The sequence below is a fragment of the Homalodisca vitripennis genome, chromosome 5 (assembly GCF_021130785.1).
Source record: "Homalodisca vitripennis isolate AUS2020 chromosome 5, UT_GWSS_2.1, whole genome shotgun sequence".
Classification (NCBI taxonomy): Eukaryota; Metazoa; Arthropoda; class Insecta; order Hemiptera; family Cicadellidae; genus Homalodisca; species Homalodisca vitripennis.
In genome coordinates, this window is record NC_060211.1 from 23857529 (window position 1) to 23877813 (window position 20285).

Here is a 20285-nt window from a genome sequence, read left to right on the forward strand (position 1 = left end):
ATATGAATATTACATAATACCTAATTTTATTATCTATGATGTATTATTAGGTTAGCATGATTTTGTCACTTCATGTGATCAATTAGACATTTCATCAACTAAAGAAATAAAATTATTTTGTTAACAAATATTTACTGAATTTTTTCCATATTATTGATGATATAACAGTAACATTTCTTAAAAAAATACACACCATAAAAGATTCTACAATAATTTGAATTGTCCAGTATTTTTCTTTGTGTGTTCTTTATGTTATCTATCTCTGATAATGTAGATTTATAAGATCAGAAAAGGAGTGGGGGCAAGGAAATAAAACAAAAATTAGAAGGTGGCCAGTTTAATTTATTGGACATACTGCCAACAACAATGAAGACAATACACAATAATGACATTAATTTATGTAGTTGTGTAAGTACCTCCCTGATTGCACAAAAACGTAACAACCAGTGCTCTGTTTCCTCTTGTTCTTGGTTACCAGGTCTATGCTAATTTGTACTGTCAATTCTGTTAGATGACAAGCTTCCTTCTTTCTTAGAAACAGACATACTTAACCTGAGAATAAATACAATTATTTGTGCCTTACTGTTACTTAAGGGGTGAAACAATAATAAATATTTTATTAGTACATCGTTATAAATAATACATACAGCACATAAATCAAGCTTTTTTTGTGTTTTGACAGTATAAAAGAAGGAAGAGTTTAGCGACAAGCATAACAATAACAACATTCAATACATATAATTGTTTAAAAACTTTCAAACACAGTGTCAAAAAAGCAAAGTCAAAAGATAATAGCCACGTAGAATATGTACGAAACTATTTATGTATAGAAACAGTGGAATGATACAGTTTGGACGACATTGGAAATTATAAATCCTTTGGCATGAACAACTAGAAAATGGTAAATGTATATATTGAGCAGTGTTAGAAAAGTTAAAGATAGGCAAGTCTAGCCTATCTGCTGCTATCTCAGTATTTCGAAAAGATCTACTGGAGCTTTCTTGAAGCTAATACGCGTTTCTTATATTTGTGCAACAACTGCCATGATAATGGCACAGTCTTTTTGATGTAAAACAAAAAAATATGACTGCAGAAAAAAGATGAGACAATGGGAAGATTATACTGTTAAAATGCAATAGACGGCCATAGAAAATAATTACATACAGGAATGTAAGGTAAAGAAGTAAATAGAACTTTTTTAAGTGTTCACACTTATCTTTTACAATCTACTTTGCTACTGCATTTTGGGTGAATGTTGTAATTAATTACCCGTTATAGCACCTACATCTATGATGTAATCTTAATTCACTTTATGTGAGCTGCCGACAGGCCTCACAAAGTAAAACGTGTAATTATTGATTTGTTAATCGTTCTAAATTAGGTTATATTTACTAATTATTGTTATTTGCAATAGGTAACCCGATGAAAAAGTGATTTTTAAATCCCCTCTTTGAAATCTGTTACCATTTCATAAACAGTTGAGACAGTTGCGGTACGAGTCTCAGGCCAATTATTTTTCAAAATGCCTTGTGTCCTTCAAATGTGACGTGCCTTTGAAAAGCACAATACCTTTTATATGTAGTGTCACGTCATACTTTTAGGTGTTTTAAATTTCATGTTGCATCTTTTTCTGTGCTCATTTTCTGGATACTATGTCATATTAACATAATATGTTACATTTTTTAATACTATCAGATGTTTTATGTGGTAAAATTCTCAACACGAGTGTCAACCTCGTAATAATGACATTGAGGCAATCAATTCTCCATAATTTCCCAAATGGAGACATAAGGACAAAAGAATCACACACAACATTTGCATAAACTGGTGCCATTGCCTGAGATAGCAGCTTCAATGAAAACTTGGATCGTTAATGCAAGAATGGAAATAAACAAAATAAAACAAAATCCAATTAAGTTTATCAACAAGATTGAATAAATTTACAAAATCTGTGTACAAAGTCTTACAAAAATTATTATTAGTATAATGTAATATTTAGATTTACACACATCTATATACACTTGGATAAATATCAAGCATACGTTCTCACGTGGTGCTCAGTAGACAAGTTAACTGGAAAGGCGGCTGGCTGGTTTACAAAAGTTTACATTCTTCTAATGCAACACACTCCACAGGTTTGATTCCGAAGTGAAATTCAATTGTGATTGTTGTAACTTTGTAATAAACTTTATGTGTTGATAAACATTTTAAAACAGTGATTTTAACAACAGTTGTTGTTGCAGCAACACGGGCTGAATGGTAAAACAGCAACCAAATATTTAATATTTGTTAATAGTCTACGTCGATTCATACTTAGCTATAAGAATTGTTCTATTCGTAACAGAAACGACTTCCAGTTCACCTCTCTCATGGTTAATAGCTATTTATATAATCTGACTACTATACTGAGATGATGTTACCTGTTGAAGGTTGACTGCCTGCCTTTTCCAGGTTGTACCAACAAAATTTAGTGTTAAGGTTTGGTTTGTACGAAAACTGATAAACAACTAAGACATTCTTAAAATATTCTCAAAGATCAGTTTCTTTATAACGAAACCTCTCTTCAAAATGAGGAACTATTTGTCTGATAATGCAGCAAAGCACTCACTGGTACTCAATAAAATGAACATACAAAGTGTAACGTGCTATGGAAAACTAAACATAACGACAATGGAAGAGGAGGTTAATATCGGTACAAAATCTATAATCACAAGCACCTCTACTCAGACTGTGGAAGATATACGGTTCAATTAACTTTTCCTCTGTACGAATATAAATATTTTCCATATTAATAGTACAATAACACATATTCAAAAGTAAATTACACTATAATATTTGACTCAACAAACATAAATATTCAAAAAATGGAATTACTGTCATCTAGTATACGCTTTACCCTGAATGTAACTTATACTTGCATTTCCAAAACATACAATCATAATGTAAAGTAAGCTACGAATTGTACATTAAATAGTTTATTTACTAATACTTTATTATAAAATTACTGCCAATTCAAAGTCTCTTTTTAGTCTATACATTCCCATAACAAAGATAGAAGCTTCTACTCGCATGTCACATATATATGAGTGCGTAGGACACTGAGACTCTTGGCGGCACCGGCCGCCCCAGCATGTTCTCAGGCGTCGCTCTCACCGGCTTTCAGGCGCAGGCGAGCAAAGTCTTCGAATATTATATCGTCATCTCCTTCACCGACACCAGGATCCCTACAGCACAAGACACAATACTAATGAATTAGAAATAATTAATTATAGTACAATAAATTATTGTTCGAGTTCAAATTTGGTTCTATATAATTTCTTGCACACGACTCAAATTAGAAACAATAACCTGCCCAGGTGAAATGCAGACACCAAACAATAATCGAAACATATAGTATATTGTCGTTTCCCCCAGTAATAAAACCATACATTTTTCTAATTAAAAAGTACCAGAAAAAGAAGGAATTGGATGTCTGGAAGTGAAAAAAGAACATTTTTATAAACTACACTTGTGCCAGTAATGATCACTAAGTAACTCACGTATCCAACTGGATGAGGTTTGTGTCGACTGGCACATTTTCTCCTGAGGCTTTAGAAGGCGATGCTCTCCCAGTAGGTGGAAGGGAAGCATCATCTTCAGGCTTTGGATGCATCAAGATGAATGGTAATTCAGCAACCAAGTCCCTATAAAATATTCAATAGAAAATTACACAACTAAAATTCATAAGTAAAAACACATAATCTTCAATAACATTGATATTTTTTTCTTTTTATACGTCTCAAATAAATTTTTAAGACAGTAATACCTCGATTATCGAAAGTAACGGAGGCTCAATATGTTTCGCATAAACAAAATTTCCGATAATACGAGCTTATGCCAGTACGAAGAACCCGTTGTTACACTAAAATTATGACATTACTGTATTCTTTTATAATATGTACAGAACAAGAATAATATTTTACACTAGCTGTTACATGCAGCTTCGCACACAAATTTGAAAATCGAAGTCCTTATTCTACTTAGTAAAAGCACTAATGATGTATATGATGAAACGCTATACATTTTTTAAACACAATTAGTAATGAAACAGGTATCGTAGTATTTCAGCAAGAAGATCAGAGGTTAAGCGTTTGACTTTTATATCAGGTTTTGCATCGGTTCTTATTAATCATATTTCTAAAGCCACAGCTGAGTAAGGTTAAAAAAAAACCTACTTCAATCGAAAAGATTTTAATTCCAGCCCTTGTCATATACTTCTGATCCAACATATTTCAAGTGTCTAGTTGAATTTGTCTTGTAGTCCCGGTAAAGAAAATGTAGATAGAAATGAGAACCTAATTTTGAAAAACGACTACTTCCGTCCATTGTTATCTATTTCTGGTCTAATATACTTCCTGTATGGATTGTCTGTAGATTGCATAATACACATGTGTGCAAAATTTCACTATGCATGTGTGTGACAATTTTAGGACATATGGAAGTTGAAAAACGAAATATAATTCACATGATAGTAAGCAACCGTCTCGAGTAGAATTCCCGCGAAAGATTAGTTGGGAGTTAGCTGCCGACATGAATGAGATGTTAGTGTCATCAAAATAAAATTGGATTAAATTGAGTTAATGTAGTTGATCGGAGTATAAAATTATGTTTATTTATTTGTGATGTGATCAAATATTAGATCAAGATCACAAGAGTTTCATTTTTGAGATTGGAAGTGATGATCTATAGTTTGGATAACACATGCTTTGTGACAATGATTCAATTTGTGTTTTACATTTCAAATGTTGCCGTTAAGTAAAATAAATTAATGGTTTTGAGTTCAAATTTAGGAAAGTAAATAATTTGTAAGAAGTGAGGAATTATTGGTAAACATAACCTACGATTTTATCAACGGAGAAGTGGTTCTACACAAACGAACTTCTGTATTGTAACATTAATAAACAGGTATGTGCAAAAACACAGAACTACAAGTAAGTGGTTAATTTAATGCTCACTACACTACACCATTACGGACTTAAATTTCTATAAAATTGATATAAATATTATAGGCAACTATCAGTACAGAGTCTTGTAAATTAATACACCCTGAAAATTGACTCAACACTGTGGAACCTAACCTAACCAAGACACAAGAACCTCAAGAAATTGACATATCAACGTAGGCTACATAATTCAACGGATTACATCTTCTTTTATGTACTGAATCTTGTACAACGTGGAACATAACCCGGATTATATATCTCAACAATCTGAACTGTAACGATTGTGGAACAAACCCGGGCTTCTACATCAAGATCAAAACTAAGCTATTACTACACACTCCATCCACTTCTATAAACCGAACAATAACTGACACCAACAACAAGGGACACGAATAAATTACAACTTTTATGAATTTCAACTACTCACCCTCCAAGAGGCCCCAAACAGAGTTTCACTTTCACTTTATATTGCACAATGATGCCAAGATTCTCCTTTTGTGACGGATCTGCAACTCTGTAAACAACATGATAAGATTCAAATAAATTAAATATTTTATGAACTGAAAGTTTACCAAAAAAGTATTTTTTTCTTGGTAAAAATGTTCTTGTTATGTTGTGCTTGAAAAAAATAAAGTAAAAGTTGTAATGAAGTAAAAAATAAAGTCATGTTTTTAATACTTGAAAAAGAAAAGGTGATAAACAACAACAGTAGGTGAAATAAAATTACTGTATATAATCATCTACTACTAATTAAATGTTATCATATAAATAATTCAATTCAGTATGAATGCTGGAGTTACCACTAGAACCTGTAACTGGATTTTTAAAATCACAATGTATATGTGACTATGGATACCATTATGAAGCCAAATGTAACTGCATTGATGCACAATCTGTTGTAAAAAAAAAAATAATTTGAAAAGGAAAATTCATAAACATAAAAACTCAAATTTTTCATATAGCAATTTATAGTAGAAAAATGGATTTAAATGTCAAACAAATAAAATTAATTTATAGCATACAACAAAACAAAATTAACTATTGTTTTTTTTTAATCCTTTTAATAAGTATGAAATCAAACTTGCAACAAAAATTACAGTACATATAACGTATTATCATAATGCATGCTACTAACTCCTGCCTTACACATGCTATTGAAGCCTATAAAAATAAACAAGCTTATACAAACTCTAATCTGAAGTCCTATTAATTGTTCTAAAATAAGAACACATGCAGTTATAGAAACAGTTTACGAAGAAGTGAGACAGATATTAAGAGAAGGTAAAATATTAAAGCAATAAACTAATACCAATTTCTAAAAAAAAATATTCCAATTTAATAATAGTTCAATTTGGTTTTCTGAAATTGACCATGTTTTTAAAAATTACAGTAAACTAGATTATCAACGGACAATTTACAAATACCTTGGAAATATTGAAGCAATTTATTAAGTCTTCTAAATATCATAACATAATATTAGGGGATGTATATAAAATAATTGGAGAATAAACTGTCACCAATATAAATGTCTAATATCAGCTAATTTTTACTTACTATCGACATTTTTGTGATTATCAACGAATCCACTTATACGCACCGGCCAATTCCACAAGAGTTTACGGTAATATATTATATTAAGCTATAAAGACACTAACTTCTTATTCACTTATATTTTGTAATTAGTACAATCTGTGATACAATAGGGTCAATTGGACAAGAAAATACCCCTGTTACTGCAAGCATGTGTATCTGTGGTGATTAAACCTAGATATCTAGTAACCCAAGTCATATTGAGGCTTTTGATAAACCTCAAGACATTCTAGATAAGTCCGGGTGCTAAACATTCTACCTCAGCAGGTTTTAGAAAAGCCCTGTAAAGGTGTTTCCACCCGGTGAGGATAATCGCATTGCAATCACAGACGATTGCAGCCTTCTTAGATTTATTGCAGAAGCGCCATATGTCCGAATCAGAGATATCCATCTTAAAAAGGTGATATTTAAGGAGCAGTGTGCTGTCAACAGATTGGAGAATAATTCAGCATGTCCAGTCTTCAGAGTCCAAGAATAGCTTCGCTGTTTATTGATAAAGATCAATGACAGTTTCCACTTGTATCATAACAATTTGCCTGTTTTACAAACTTATTTTTACAATTATATTTCAACCAATTTTCAAGATTAAACATTTTTTTTCAATTCAGTACGAAATATACTAAATTAAAGAATAATAACCGTGCAAAAATTGTATTCTTGCAATATATTTTCCAAAAAATAATTTGTAAACAAATCTTTTTCAAACATTTCACTATATTTATGAAACATATATAAAAAAAGTGAAAAACTCTTATGAATTTTTCAACTAAAAATGAGCAATCACATCAAATTTTATTTATTAAAGTCAGCATCAAATTTATTAACATTGGGATTAAAATAAAAAGCAAATTAAAAGATGTATTATCACTGAATTTGTCAATGATAAACTTTAAAAAATCCAACAAAAATAAGGAAGAAAATTATAAGATAATTTTGATAAATTGTTAAAGCTAAACTCATTTTAATAAAAACGACCTATTTATGATGTTAACAGAACAGTATTATTTAATTGGTGTAAATAATTGCTTTTTTGATATTCCAAGTGTATGAATCTAAATTTAAAAGGAGAAAATATTTCTGTTAGCAGGAAAAAATTCAGCATTGTTAATTTTATAATACCCACATTAATTTACATTTTGTATTAATGTTATTAGTTAAAGGCACATGCAATTCAAGAAACGCAGATTGATCTTAAAGTCTAAATATACTAATGCTTATTATAAGTAAAGTGATTGGTGAAAAAGGACATTATAAGGCTTGCAGTGCACAGATAAAGAATGCTTTTGACTTACCACTTGACTTCAAACATTAACTGTTGCAGCTTTATGTTATAATTCTACACTAATTATGGTGTCAAGTGATAAATATAAAATGTTCAACGCTGTCATGATGCTCATATACGTGAAAGAAGCCATACGGTCATTCCCCAGAGATAATTCTTACTGTCTTTCACTCAGAAGTGTAAATCCACAGAGAAGGGTAAGGAATGCATTAAGATGATAAAAGTAGGATGAAAATATACACATTGTTTTAAACTGAAATTGAGAGCAAGTTTTCCAACAAAACTGTTAATATTACGTGATCCAGCAGGCCCTCTTCCTGTGAAAGTTAGTGATTTTTCCATTTTATGAATATCTATTATTTATCTGTATTGGTATTGATGATTCCACACTGACTTGCTGATTGTGAGCCTCAAACTGAGTTTTATTTTTTATCATCAACTTAGAAATTTTAAAACCTAAATTATTTTTTATGCTTTAACACTTTACTATCCAGCACCACAGAGACATCACACCAAACAATGATACTGTAACCTTCGGAAGTGAACGTGTTAATGCACTACTCTAGTGAAACAAATGGTGAATTGGAACTAGCAGATAAACAAAGTCATATAACCCTCATATAGAAACCGTCTCATAAAATAAATTTAAAAGCACAACAAACTAATTAGAAATTACAAGTCCAATCAATACAATTACAACTCGTAAATCAAATCTGGGAAAGATAAAAAACTTTAAATTATCCAATGATCTGAAATACCTACATTTGAATTGGCATTTTTTACATTATTAATACCACATTTTAGGGTTATCTTTGTAATTATAATGAGAACCATTCTAAAACTCTTGGTAAATATTTATTACATGTAAGTTATGTGTTTCTGCATTAATGCATCTTCAGAGTGTACAGATAACCTAGAGCAAAACAAATAAATAAATATTTCTACACACAGAGGCCTTACTTTTTACGATTCAATTGTTTTGTATTTGGCCGTATCTGTCACATATGCATTTGAATAACTAAACTAACATATAATGGGAAGACCAAATACCTGTCAAACGAGTGTTTTATGTATGTATATATATATGAGGGTTTAATGTATTAACATCCAATAAATATTTACCAAGGGTTTTAGTATACTTTTCATTATAAATATAGTATTTAATTTTATATTGCTATTTATATCTCTATAAAATGTAGTATTAAACTAAAAGTTAAGTTAATGAAGTTTGTGACTGCTGTACAGCCAAGTATTTTATTTGTATTATGATCAGGTTTGAAACAAAAGTTAGTAGAAAATGAACAATTAGTAAAAACTGTTACCAACCCATACCAAATTAAATTCAATACAACTGACATATACAAAAATGAAATAAAACAAATAAAGACTAAATTAGTAAGTTCTAACTCTTTTCCATGATGAGTAATTTTAGTCACTGAATCCTCTCACTTTTTATTCTTCAAGGATAACTATAATGCCTTAAATCTAAAAGAGAGAGAGATGAGTACTTTGGTATATTTTAAGCTTTTTCTCAAAAGAAATTTAAGTTATGATGTCACAGAGAAGACAAACCAAAATCTTTAAATAGTGGAAATGGGTTCTAGTTAAACTTCAGAAATATACTAGAAGAATAAACATCATTACACAGGTTGGAAAATATTAGTTACAGCATAAAAATGTCCAACACTTTGGACTGTATGATTGATCTAAAAAAAAAAAAACAAATAGCTCTAGATGTTCTAATCTAATTTTTCAGACTTAAAATTACTGATGATAAGTTATCTATGTTTTAAATTATATAAAAATTATACCGTGGAAGAAAATAAGTACATGCAACAGAAACTAAACAATTTGATTTTAAACTTCTGACAATGAAGTTATTAATGAGTTACCAAGGTCCAATGGTATTATAACAGTTTAATACTGTCACTTCTGGTATATACTGAATGAAGATAATATTCTCATAAGACAGCAAGTGCACTGGGGCATCTGCCGCAGTCAACACATTAAAGAAAATTATTGAATAAAGTAATTTACACACAATAAATCACTTTATGTAATTTATTATAATAAACACATCCAACATAATTGATTACTTTCTTTAATAAACTGTTGTATATAGGGTAGTTTTAAGTGTGGGGATTCAAATGTGTTCAGATGCCAATATTGGAAATGTTTATATGAAATTAAATGTACAAAATCCATCTAAAATGCACTATTAAACAAAAATAAGCAAAGCAAACTATTTGGAGGTTTTAATTTAACCGATAGGAGAAAAGGCCTGCTGGTAAAGTTTAATATCAAAACACTTTCAATAGTCTTTTACTTGTAGCATTGAATGATTATTCCTACAGAAAACCAGACAACATAAGAATATTCTAGTAACAAAATTGTACATTTCCATTTTCTTAGGTAACCAACATTTTCAAATGAGAAAGGAAAGATTCTGTTATAGGACATCTGGTTTAAATTGGAATTTCAGGTTTCGATATCCAATATGTAACAAAACGAAATGCACAACTTGTGCCACACGATCTGTGCACTACAGGGTGGGGGAGGGGGGAGTCAATGCCGCACTCACAGCGTGCTAGACGCCAAGTTGGTGTCTTCGTGTTTCAGTTGACCATCTAGCGCCAGACCCCACTTGTCTTTGTTATTGGCCAGAAGAGGAGTTAGTGTGAATACCTTAGACAAAGTGAACCCGGGACCAATAGGGCAACCCTCTCTAAAACACACAACAATGCTAGAGAAGTACCAAACACTCTGCTCCGCTACAGTGCAATAAGCCAAGTACCTCAAGATTACCACACCTCTTTACGATGTGGAACAATGTTTTTATTTCATCAGTCTTGTTGTTAGGGATGTGTAAAACCATAACCAAATTAATAATTTGAAAAATCAGGGCATCTGAAATTTTTCACACATACTTCGGTGATTTTCTAAGTAATCATGTAGTAACGCGTATTTTAAAAATATCTGGTACTGATACATCCCTACCCGTAACTGACTCCCTATAAAAACATTGTTCCAGACTCATGGTGCCACCCCAGAACCATGCGGGAAGATGAGTCGCGGGAGGATGACTCACATCGTTGACGACGCCAAGTTGGTGTCCTCGTGCTTGAGTTGACCGTCCAGCGCCAGGCCACGCTTGTCCTTATTGGCCACCAGCGTAGGCCGTACTGTGTAAACCTTAGACAAAGTGAAACCAGGTCCTACTGGGCACCCTGCTCTGAACCACACACACTGTCACTTTTAGTCTCATGTCTATCCGTTATGCAAAACTAAAATAAAAAATTCTAAAACAGAAAAAGTAGATTTAACATAAAAACATTTTATTAACAGAAACTAACATTAAATATAAATCACCACCGATATTCTATATTAAACTAAGTACGTAACAGAAAAAAGTGTTTTAGAATAAAATTACCATCACTCACCGTTAGTTTTGGAGTAGATTCTGGGTTTATTACATCGATTTTATACTCTGTTTAGTTGCTATTATACTACAGATTAAAATAGTACCATATGAACATTTAATCTGTGTTATGTTAAACATCTGTTACAATTACACTATCTACTTGTGTTTTATCTGCAGACACAAATGTTCAAACTTCTTAACCGTTTTAAATTGTACAACGATGTTGAATCATGTTGTATAGAAGCTTATTGTTTATTTTAAATTGTACAAGATTATAATATAAGCCATGAAATGGCATGTGGCTTTAAAATTATGGTAAGAAAACAATCCATCTTCAGAAATTGACTACTTTACCATTTTGCTAAGGGTTCTTCAGTTATTATTAGAATACTGAAAAATTGCCAGCTCTATAACATAGTAGTAAAAAAAAACAAAAAAAGAAGAAAAGTAAAAAAAAGTGAAAAAATCCTTGACTGCTAATAGGAATTAAATTACTTAATTAATTAACTGATACTGGCCAACTACAACTTCAGATCTGTATCATAAGACTAATTAAAATACGGATCATAAAAAGTAATGATGCCAGAAAAATTTCTTATTCTTTGTAATGACAATTGAAAATTATCTGTTACGATTATTTACAGCAGCCATTCAGCAGACAAATATAAAATTTTCATGGTGTCACTATAATAGACTGTAACAAATCGTCATATCAATGTTGATTCAGGCACTATTCAACACGTCAATTCCTATCCTGTCTGTAAATACTGCAATTAATAATAACTATAACTATGTTAAGTATTATTTTTCTGCTAGATGTAATTAGTTTTAATTAGACCAGAAAAGAAATATTTAACCCTTTGTACTCGGCCGGTCATTAAATGTATACTAATCTCTTGCTTGGCAGGCTAACTGGGTTCTGCGTCACCATTCAGTGATTGCGTAACCACGTACGTCACTTTCATTCATATTTAAACGGTAGTATTTAACCAAATACCTCCGGATATGTTACAAAATATTTTTACTGATTTCTACCACAGATTGGGATATTGCCAACAGACTTGGAGAGCATTTTGAACACATACTGTAACTGTAAATACTTGATTTTAAATTTCACCACAGTAAATTAATGTTATCTTTAATAAATAGAACAGTATGTGTTGTACTAATTTGTATAATTTAAGAGAAACTTTGAAACACCGCCATTAAAACAGATATACCAAGTCTAATTGCTTTACAAGAAATGGTAAAAAAATTACTAAGCCGTTCCGAGACATTTCAAGCACACTGTATATATAAAACCCTTATGAGACACTCAGTCAGGCCACCACCTAAAAGTAAAATTTAAAGAATTAAATACAGTATAATTTTTAGAAATTATACATAATTATCATATAGTTCAATACAAACTCACCACTTGTTTGGACATATACAAATTCCATAGACTAAAAATTTCCCCAAAAGGCCACAACAACTTATTAACTTATTGTTACTTACTCGCTTTCAGCTTCTGCTACTGTACATTTATACTGTGCGGTTGAAAACAAGCAGATGTCAGCGAATTGCCGAACTGCAACAATAAATTAGACAAAAAATGTAAGTTGAGACAATTTTATGTTACTGGAAAACAGCTTCCACAAGAAGACTGTAGTAATATTCCTTATTCAATTACACATATTTGTAAATCGAAGATATTTAACCATGCAATATTATAAAAACAGAAAAAAACCTTATAGGATTTTTTTAAACTATATATTTATTGAATATTAGAGAGCTGAATTAATGTTGTTCCATTTCATTGTGGTTTCTGTTGAAACAATCAAAGTATTACAATAGTTCTACTTAGAAAATGAGTCCAATATTAATCTTTTAATATCATCATAAACTCTATGAAATCCTTGGAGGTAACAGATAAATAACAAACCCCAGTATTTAACCCTTTGAGTGCCGTGGCGTTTTGCTATATGGTATGCATAGAATGCAGAGCGAAAATGCCTCATTTTGCAAGGGTCTGGTTAAAAATTCATAAAAAAATTATTTATTGGTATAATGTTCTGGATTTTTGTTTTTTTTTTGTAAATAAATATATTTCCTTTATAAATAGAGTACATTGATTACTTATTTAATGTTTAACCAATAAAAAATACATCAACAAAAACTTTATTTATGAGCAAAAACATTTTGTTTTTTATTTTGACACAACTTAATGTTATTGAAATATTTTATTTTTTCACTTTCAGTTATTCTATCTTATACTCCATTTAATTCTTTACAAAAAACATATAATAACTTTTTTATACTTATAAATAAAGTTTAGAAAATAAATATAAACATATGAACCGTTACAAAACTAGAAATTTTCTAACCTAACCTAACACTCTGTGTATTGTCTACACTGCTCATGCTTAAATCTAATGCCTGCAATACTAGGCCTTCATTGTCAGCAATGTTTTTATGACTCATAGCTTATAAATATCACTAAACAAACACAAAAAACATAAAAAATAATACAAATGTATTTAGTAAAGTACTAGCTGCTTACGATCACGATAACTCACGGTCAAGTCATTGTTCTACTTACACACAGAATAGAACAACATACACAACGAAATAATATGAAGATACTAATACTACAAACCCACTTACACTTAAAAACTGTCAATATTTACAAACATTTGTTTTGTGAAATAAACACCAGCGCAAACAAAACATGTGACGGCTCGTCTGTGTAGCTGTCGATTCTAAACTCGACTGATGCGCTCTCTTTACAACCGCTGTAAAAATCAGAATCTAACAACAAAACCTTCATGGAAAAGATATGTTGAAGCCTTTGGAATGCGTATGTATGGTCATTGAGCCAATTTAGATCAATACTATATAAAAGATCGCAAATAGCGATGATGCACCGGCACTCAAAGGGTTAAAGCTTGGAGAACTCCATTTATTTCCTTAATTTTTATTTCTTTATTTCACGTTACTAATATATTTATTTTAATGAAAATATGAATAATTTATTTTTTATGTATTGGAGTACATTTTAAAATCTTATAAAAAGCAACTATTAATTCGTTTTTGGATCTACTTAGTTATTTGTAGAGCTTGATTTTGTATATAAAAACATGTAAGGTCCTGTTTTAATACATTATAAATCAAAAGATTACTTATACTACTTACTTCAGAAATATTATATTTACAAAATTTACCTGATACTTTAATTTTTTTCACAGTCCTATTGGAGTTATTTGCTATGTGAACGTTGACAGCAATGCTTTCTCCGTGGTGGTACAACTGAAACAATGAGTCGTTTTCAAGAAATGCACTTATGGGGACTTTAAAGCATAACTCCAAAACACACAAGATATTTTCAGCAATGTATCATGAATGATGAACATGTAATTCTAACTTAAATTTAAATTAACTGTCTTCTACCGATTATTTTAGGGTGGATCAAATGGTGGACCAACAATATCAGACCTTAAGTATGAAACTGTTATGGCAAAAGATTAGAAATTAATTTTCAATCTTAATTGTTACCATAAGATTCTTGTTTGGGATTAAAATACCTTTTAATTACCAGGACAGGCTTGTCTGTACAATAATCAATCAAATGGTTTTTAGCATCAGTATTTTTTCCTTATTGTAACCATTTCCATGTGGTTATTCAATATTGTTATCAGACAAATTCATTGTATTGATACGTATTTGACCCCAAAAGGAAACCACGAGCAAGGATGTAGCCAGAGAGGGGGTCCAAAGGATCCGGACCCCCCAAATTAAAAAAAAATTTGTTAGCAAACGATTATCATTATTTAAATAATTCAGTATTACTGACATGTACTGCTGAAAGATCGTTCTCAACAAAGAAACGTGTCAAGAACTTTTTAAGGAACAAAATGGGGCCTTACTCTTTATCCACTACAGGAAAATATCAGTTGTCTGAAACCCCCGACAAAGTTTTTTCCTGCCTACGTTCTTGACCACGAGGAACGTATGTGTTTCTAGTCTCTAGGACGTTCCAATCAAGAGTTATCTTACACAACATAACAAAGTACTGCTTTACATAAAAATACAGACACCGAAAATAAAAGATGATTCTGCAACAAACAAGGTAGCTAAAGTAGAATTACTCACTTCTTTATCTAATGAAGCTTCTAGATGTAATTTATTTGGACTCATCATGAACTCCTTGCTCACTTCCACAGATGGCTGCTCACCTTGCTTGCTTGGAGCGTACATTATCTTCCGTATTGCTAGTCTCACCGAGTTTCTATAACAGGATACGTACGAGTGCAAGAGGTTACAGGATGTCTAGCAAAGTAGTTTTTTCCTACATACAAAATCATTTTCCATGTCCTATAACCGATTAAATCAATGGTTTTTTAAAGTTACGTACAATAGTAAATTTAACAAGTTAGTAAAACTGTAATACAAACTTGAACAAAGTTACAAGCTTATCAGTTAAAGTGAAAATAATTATAGGTCTGTATGTGCAATAAATTGGGGTGATTGTGATTTACAACCCGATCCCAGAAAGTTATGGTCTGTAAAACTTGTCTTGCATCAGCTGGAAACTTGAATATAATATAGAAATTTGAAAATTACAAGACAAGAGTATCTACAGCTGAGAAGTGACTTTGATGACCTTCCGTGACCTTTAATGGTATTGTAACAACAATAATTACAAAAGTAATGTACAAAAAGCAATATTTTAGGTCATATTTTGCTAATTAAACTGGAAAATGCATGAATAGATTGAAGAAACACTTTTACAACAATAATTTTATCATCTTACATTATTGTGTGTGTAGTGATCAACTTAAAAGTTTAGTACTTGCAAAAAATAAAAAAAATTTGACTTGAAAAATCAAGACAAATACGAACTAAAGGCAAAACATTATTGACCAAAAAATGACAATTTATTAATCTATCTACACTTTTTCATACAAAACGTACAACAAAAACATGTTTTAGCGATCTGTACTTGCGTACTGCGATCACTGTCATCTGCAAATATACGCAATAGACACAAGGTGATGCATGTCTTATATACAGAACCACAAGTATAATATGGTCTACTGAACTAGGATAATTTGTTAATAAGGTTATCTATCTACGGGTTTTAATACACAAAGTGCACCAAAATCATGTTGTCACAGTCGGTAATTTACATAATGCCGATTAGCTGTCATCCAGGAATATACTGCCAATCAAGTGATAATTAATGACAGTGAGAGTCTGCAGATTCAATTGTCAAATCCTGCCAATTGATTTTTGAACCCGAATCTTTGTTTATGATTCAAGATTTGGCTTCGACACATTACACGTTAGTATCATAAGGCCATAAAAACTGATATTTTAAATAGAAACGTTTGGTGCTATTTTGTTTGTGCTGTTTCCTAAACTTCTGTGACCGGTAGACACCCTGCAAGAATAACTGGACAATTTTCGCTATCTATAGTAAAACTCCCTGACTATTCCCAGTTTTCTTGATTTTCCCGGTTGCTTTGACACCCTGAGTTAAATAAATCATTAATTTGTAAAATCTCTTATAAGATATAGCTTCAAACCTAAAAAGAATTAAAATAAGAGGGGTGTCCAGGTATCCAAGAAGTAAGTTTCTATAAATTATAAAGCAATAAATTAGTGAAAAACTGTTAAATTATAATTTTACATTTCTTATAATGTCCTTTTCAATGAAAATATTTATATTTTACCAAATTATTTTTAAAATGCCAAACCAATCAACTGCACATTTTATTTTGTTGTCATATACAAATTGGTTGACTGCCAAGACGACATTTGCGCTCTGAGAAAACATGGAAAAATTGCCAAAATAGTCATGCAGACTCCATGTGTTGTTCCTTAAGGGTATCAGACAACAGATAAGGCACCCAACCGATGAGGCAACCAACAGACGAGGCACCCAACAGATGGGGTACTCACCGTTCACTCCTATGTTTACTGGCAGTTCCAGTATTTGTCACCATTATTTTATCTGCATTGATTACATCCTTGATTAGCACTGATTATACGAGTTTACAAGAGGTTTCATTGGTCTTCTGCTCCACTCATCATCATGACTGTTTTTCCTTTCTTAATGAAACTATGCTAGCAAACGATGAACCACTTGAATTGGCAGTAATGCATCAGCACAAACATTTTATTTTGTTGCGGTTTGGGATTTTTACAGTCAAGATATAAATAACATTACAAATAATAACTGGCAGTGATATGATCTGGAGTCTCATTGAGATTGGATTGCAAACTTGTTATCACTGATAACAGCACATCCTCGCTAGAATAACCCATTGTTAAGCAATCATCCAGGGAACTCCTCGCAGAAGCAATCAGTTTTACATTTATTTTCACTAAAATGTTCATGAATTAAAATTTTTTATAGAACTCATAGACCTAAGTATAACCAAATCATGTATTTTACATGAATTAGTATTATGTCTTAAGTATCAAATTATAGCATTTGAAATTTATAGTTTTTGTATAGTAAACGTAAAAAATAATTAGTTGTGGAGTTACCAGGTGATATACAAAAAACATTTGCATCAGAAGTAAAAGTATTGTCAAGTAAAAACTAAAAAGTAGACAGTACCAGGTATTGCTTGAAACTATTAAATAGGAATAAAAATTGATAATTTATATGAATAGTAAAGCCCATTAAATGTTACATAGGAATTATTGATTAATTATTACGGTTAACATTATTACTGGTTTATTATTATTAGAAAATTCAAATTTCAAAATGCAAATTTGTATATACTCAACCTTATGCCCCAAGATTTATTAAAATCTGAAGAAACTTCATTCTTCATAGAAACAGTGTTCTATTTTTTTATAACAAAGGGCAAAGTCCGAAAACAAACCTATTGCTTATCATGTGATTAATTTTTCATTAATAATTTTCTACTATAATATAATATAATAATACTTTCTATAATAGTATTTTAAAGTAAAATAAATTATTTAGGCACAGTTCAGGTAAATGGCATGCATACATTATATACAGTACAGGACTAAGTGGATTATTTACAAATACAAAGTAAACTTCTATTTATTATGAATAAAGATAATGTAAACATAGAGTACAAAACCAACTCAATATCAGTAAATAATGTTGCCAAAGAATAAAGTTGTGATACTATCTATCAACATAACACATAAAAAACCAAGCCTTTGTTACAAGGCTATAGAGTACAAAACCAACTCAATATCAGTAAATAATGTTGCCAAAGAATAAAGTTGTGATACTATCTATCAACATAACACATAAAAAACCAAGCCTTTGTTACAAGGCTATAGAGTACAAAACCAACTCAATATCAGTAAATAATGTCACCAAAGAATAAAGTTGTGATACTATCTATCAACATAACACATAAAAAAGCAAGCCTTTGTTACAACCACAAAACTACTAAATTTAAGTCATTTTAGTCTTCAATATGAAATTAGTGTTAAAGAGGTTAATGTAATAATTATAAAATCAGAGCAAAAACTAAATAATTGTCTCAATTTAATCACATCTTAGACTCTGAAAGTATTGTTATTTTAAATATGTTTGTTGTTTTTGCCTCACCAGATGGAAATTATTTTTCAATTTCTTCTGTGTTATTTACATAGTAATTTTAAATGTTTAAAGAAGAAATAAAAAATTTATATTGTATGAATCTTTTTAATACAAAGATAAACATACATTTGAAAATGTAACTCTTATAATTATGTATATTGTTAACAAAGATTTGTAAATAAAATGTTACAAAGTAGGTCTTTACAGTATTGTTGTACTCTGATATAAACTATTTTACATTTTTCTCTGTCTTTAAATTTTTTACAGAGTAAAATTTTTTTAAATACATACCTATGTGTAGTCAAGAATAGTTTGAACAAGTCTTCTAGTAAAATTTTCAAGGTTTCTATCCCTTCAGTCTATAGGCCCACTACGTGTCATTCGTTTTATTTGCACAGTCAATGTTTAGAAAAGAATTATAGGATAATTTAAAATGTACTGCTTTACTTAAAAATTATTTTAAGATAAAGCTGCTTGATAGGTTTCAGCACTCACAATTCATTATAAAGCAAAGAAAATATTAGAAAATAACTGCTATGTTGAGCTGTCCTTAAAAGCTGAGATACCATTACGGCAAAAATTAATCTGTGCTTCTGACCAAATGGCGGCAGCTAGTAGAGCTGACCATACGAGGTCCAAGGATAAATTATAAATACTGCCTTCGAGTGCATAGGGTTAAGTTGTAAAACAATGCTATTTACCTTTTGTGTGGTTTGTCATCTTGAGTTTCTCCCACAAAGGCCTTAAGTTCATAGTCGACTCCGCAGGGCTTCCCCGTGTCCCCAGGGGCGGGCTGAAGGGTAACTGACGCAGGGCAATGGGGAGGCAACTCAAAGTAGAAAGGGTAGGCATTGGGGCCCAACTTCTTCATTAAACGTTCCTACAGGCAAGCATTTAGTTTTGTAATATATTTAAATAAAATAAGAACAGGAATAACAAATAATACAGTTAGAGAAAACTCTGTTACTTATTTGTACAATGCATGTCGAATTTGTTATGCTAAGTAAAATACTTTCTTGAAATCCAAATTCCTTTATAAAACTTCAAAAAAGTGAAGGACACATTAAACTATGGTGAAATTGAGGATAATGATCCCTACAATACTCAACTGAGGACCAATGGTGTAAAAATGTACCATGGACCAAACTACCTTTGACTATGTACATAAGGTTATCAGGGAATATGATATCACACAGTGGTCACCCATTCATGTTAGCAGGTACAAAGAAAACCTTCTGATTTGTATTTCATATCTAGACTCATGGATGTTTATCTATTAAATACAAATTCAGCACTTGTTTAGAAATTTTGAAAATGATTTATAACCTGAACCATCAGGCAAATTGTAAACACATTAAAATACAAGGAGTATTTTTTATTCCAAAATTTTAATGGAAGAAAAATACTGTAAATACTACCAAGATATATTTG

At 30.9% G+C, this 20285-nt stretch overlaps 1 protein-coding gene across 4 annotated transcripts in view; it reads right to left on the reverse strand.

Annotated features, from left to right (window-relative positions):
- Positions 1-321: 321 nt before the first annotated feature.
- LOC124361857 (beta-arrestin-1) overlaps positions 322-20285 on the reverse strand; it is a 97615-nt gene continuing 77651 nt past the window's right edge. Inside the window, exons 6-14 of one of the 4 annotated variants that reach the window (XM_046815892.1) lie at positions 19556-19734; positions 15407-15542; positions 14479-14563; positions 12773-12845; positions 10943-11086; positions 10436-10579; positions 5410-5496; positions 3540-3683; positions 322-3224 (exon numbers count right to left, since the gene is read on the reverse strand). In XM_046815892.1, the coding sequence (XP_046671848.1) occupies positions 3137-3224; positions 3540-3683; positions 5410-5496; positions 10436-10579; positions 10943-11086; positions 12773-12845; positions 14479-14563; positions 15407-15542; positions 19556-19734 (1080 nt within the window). In that variant the 3' untranslated portion in view covers positions 322-3136. The remainder of the gene's footprint in view (positions 3225-3539; positions 3684-5409; positions 5497-10435; positions 10580-10942; positions 11087-12772; positions 12846-14478; positions 14564-15406; positions 15543-19555; positions 19735-20285) is intronic. The other 3 variants (XM_046815889.1, XM_046815890.1, XM_046815891.1) reach the window with 3 other exon arrangements.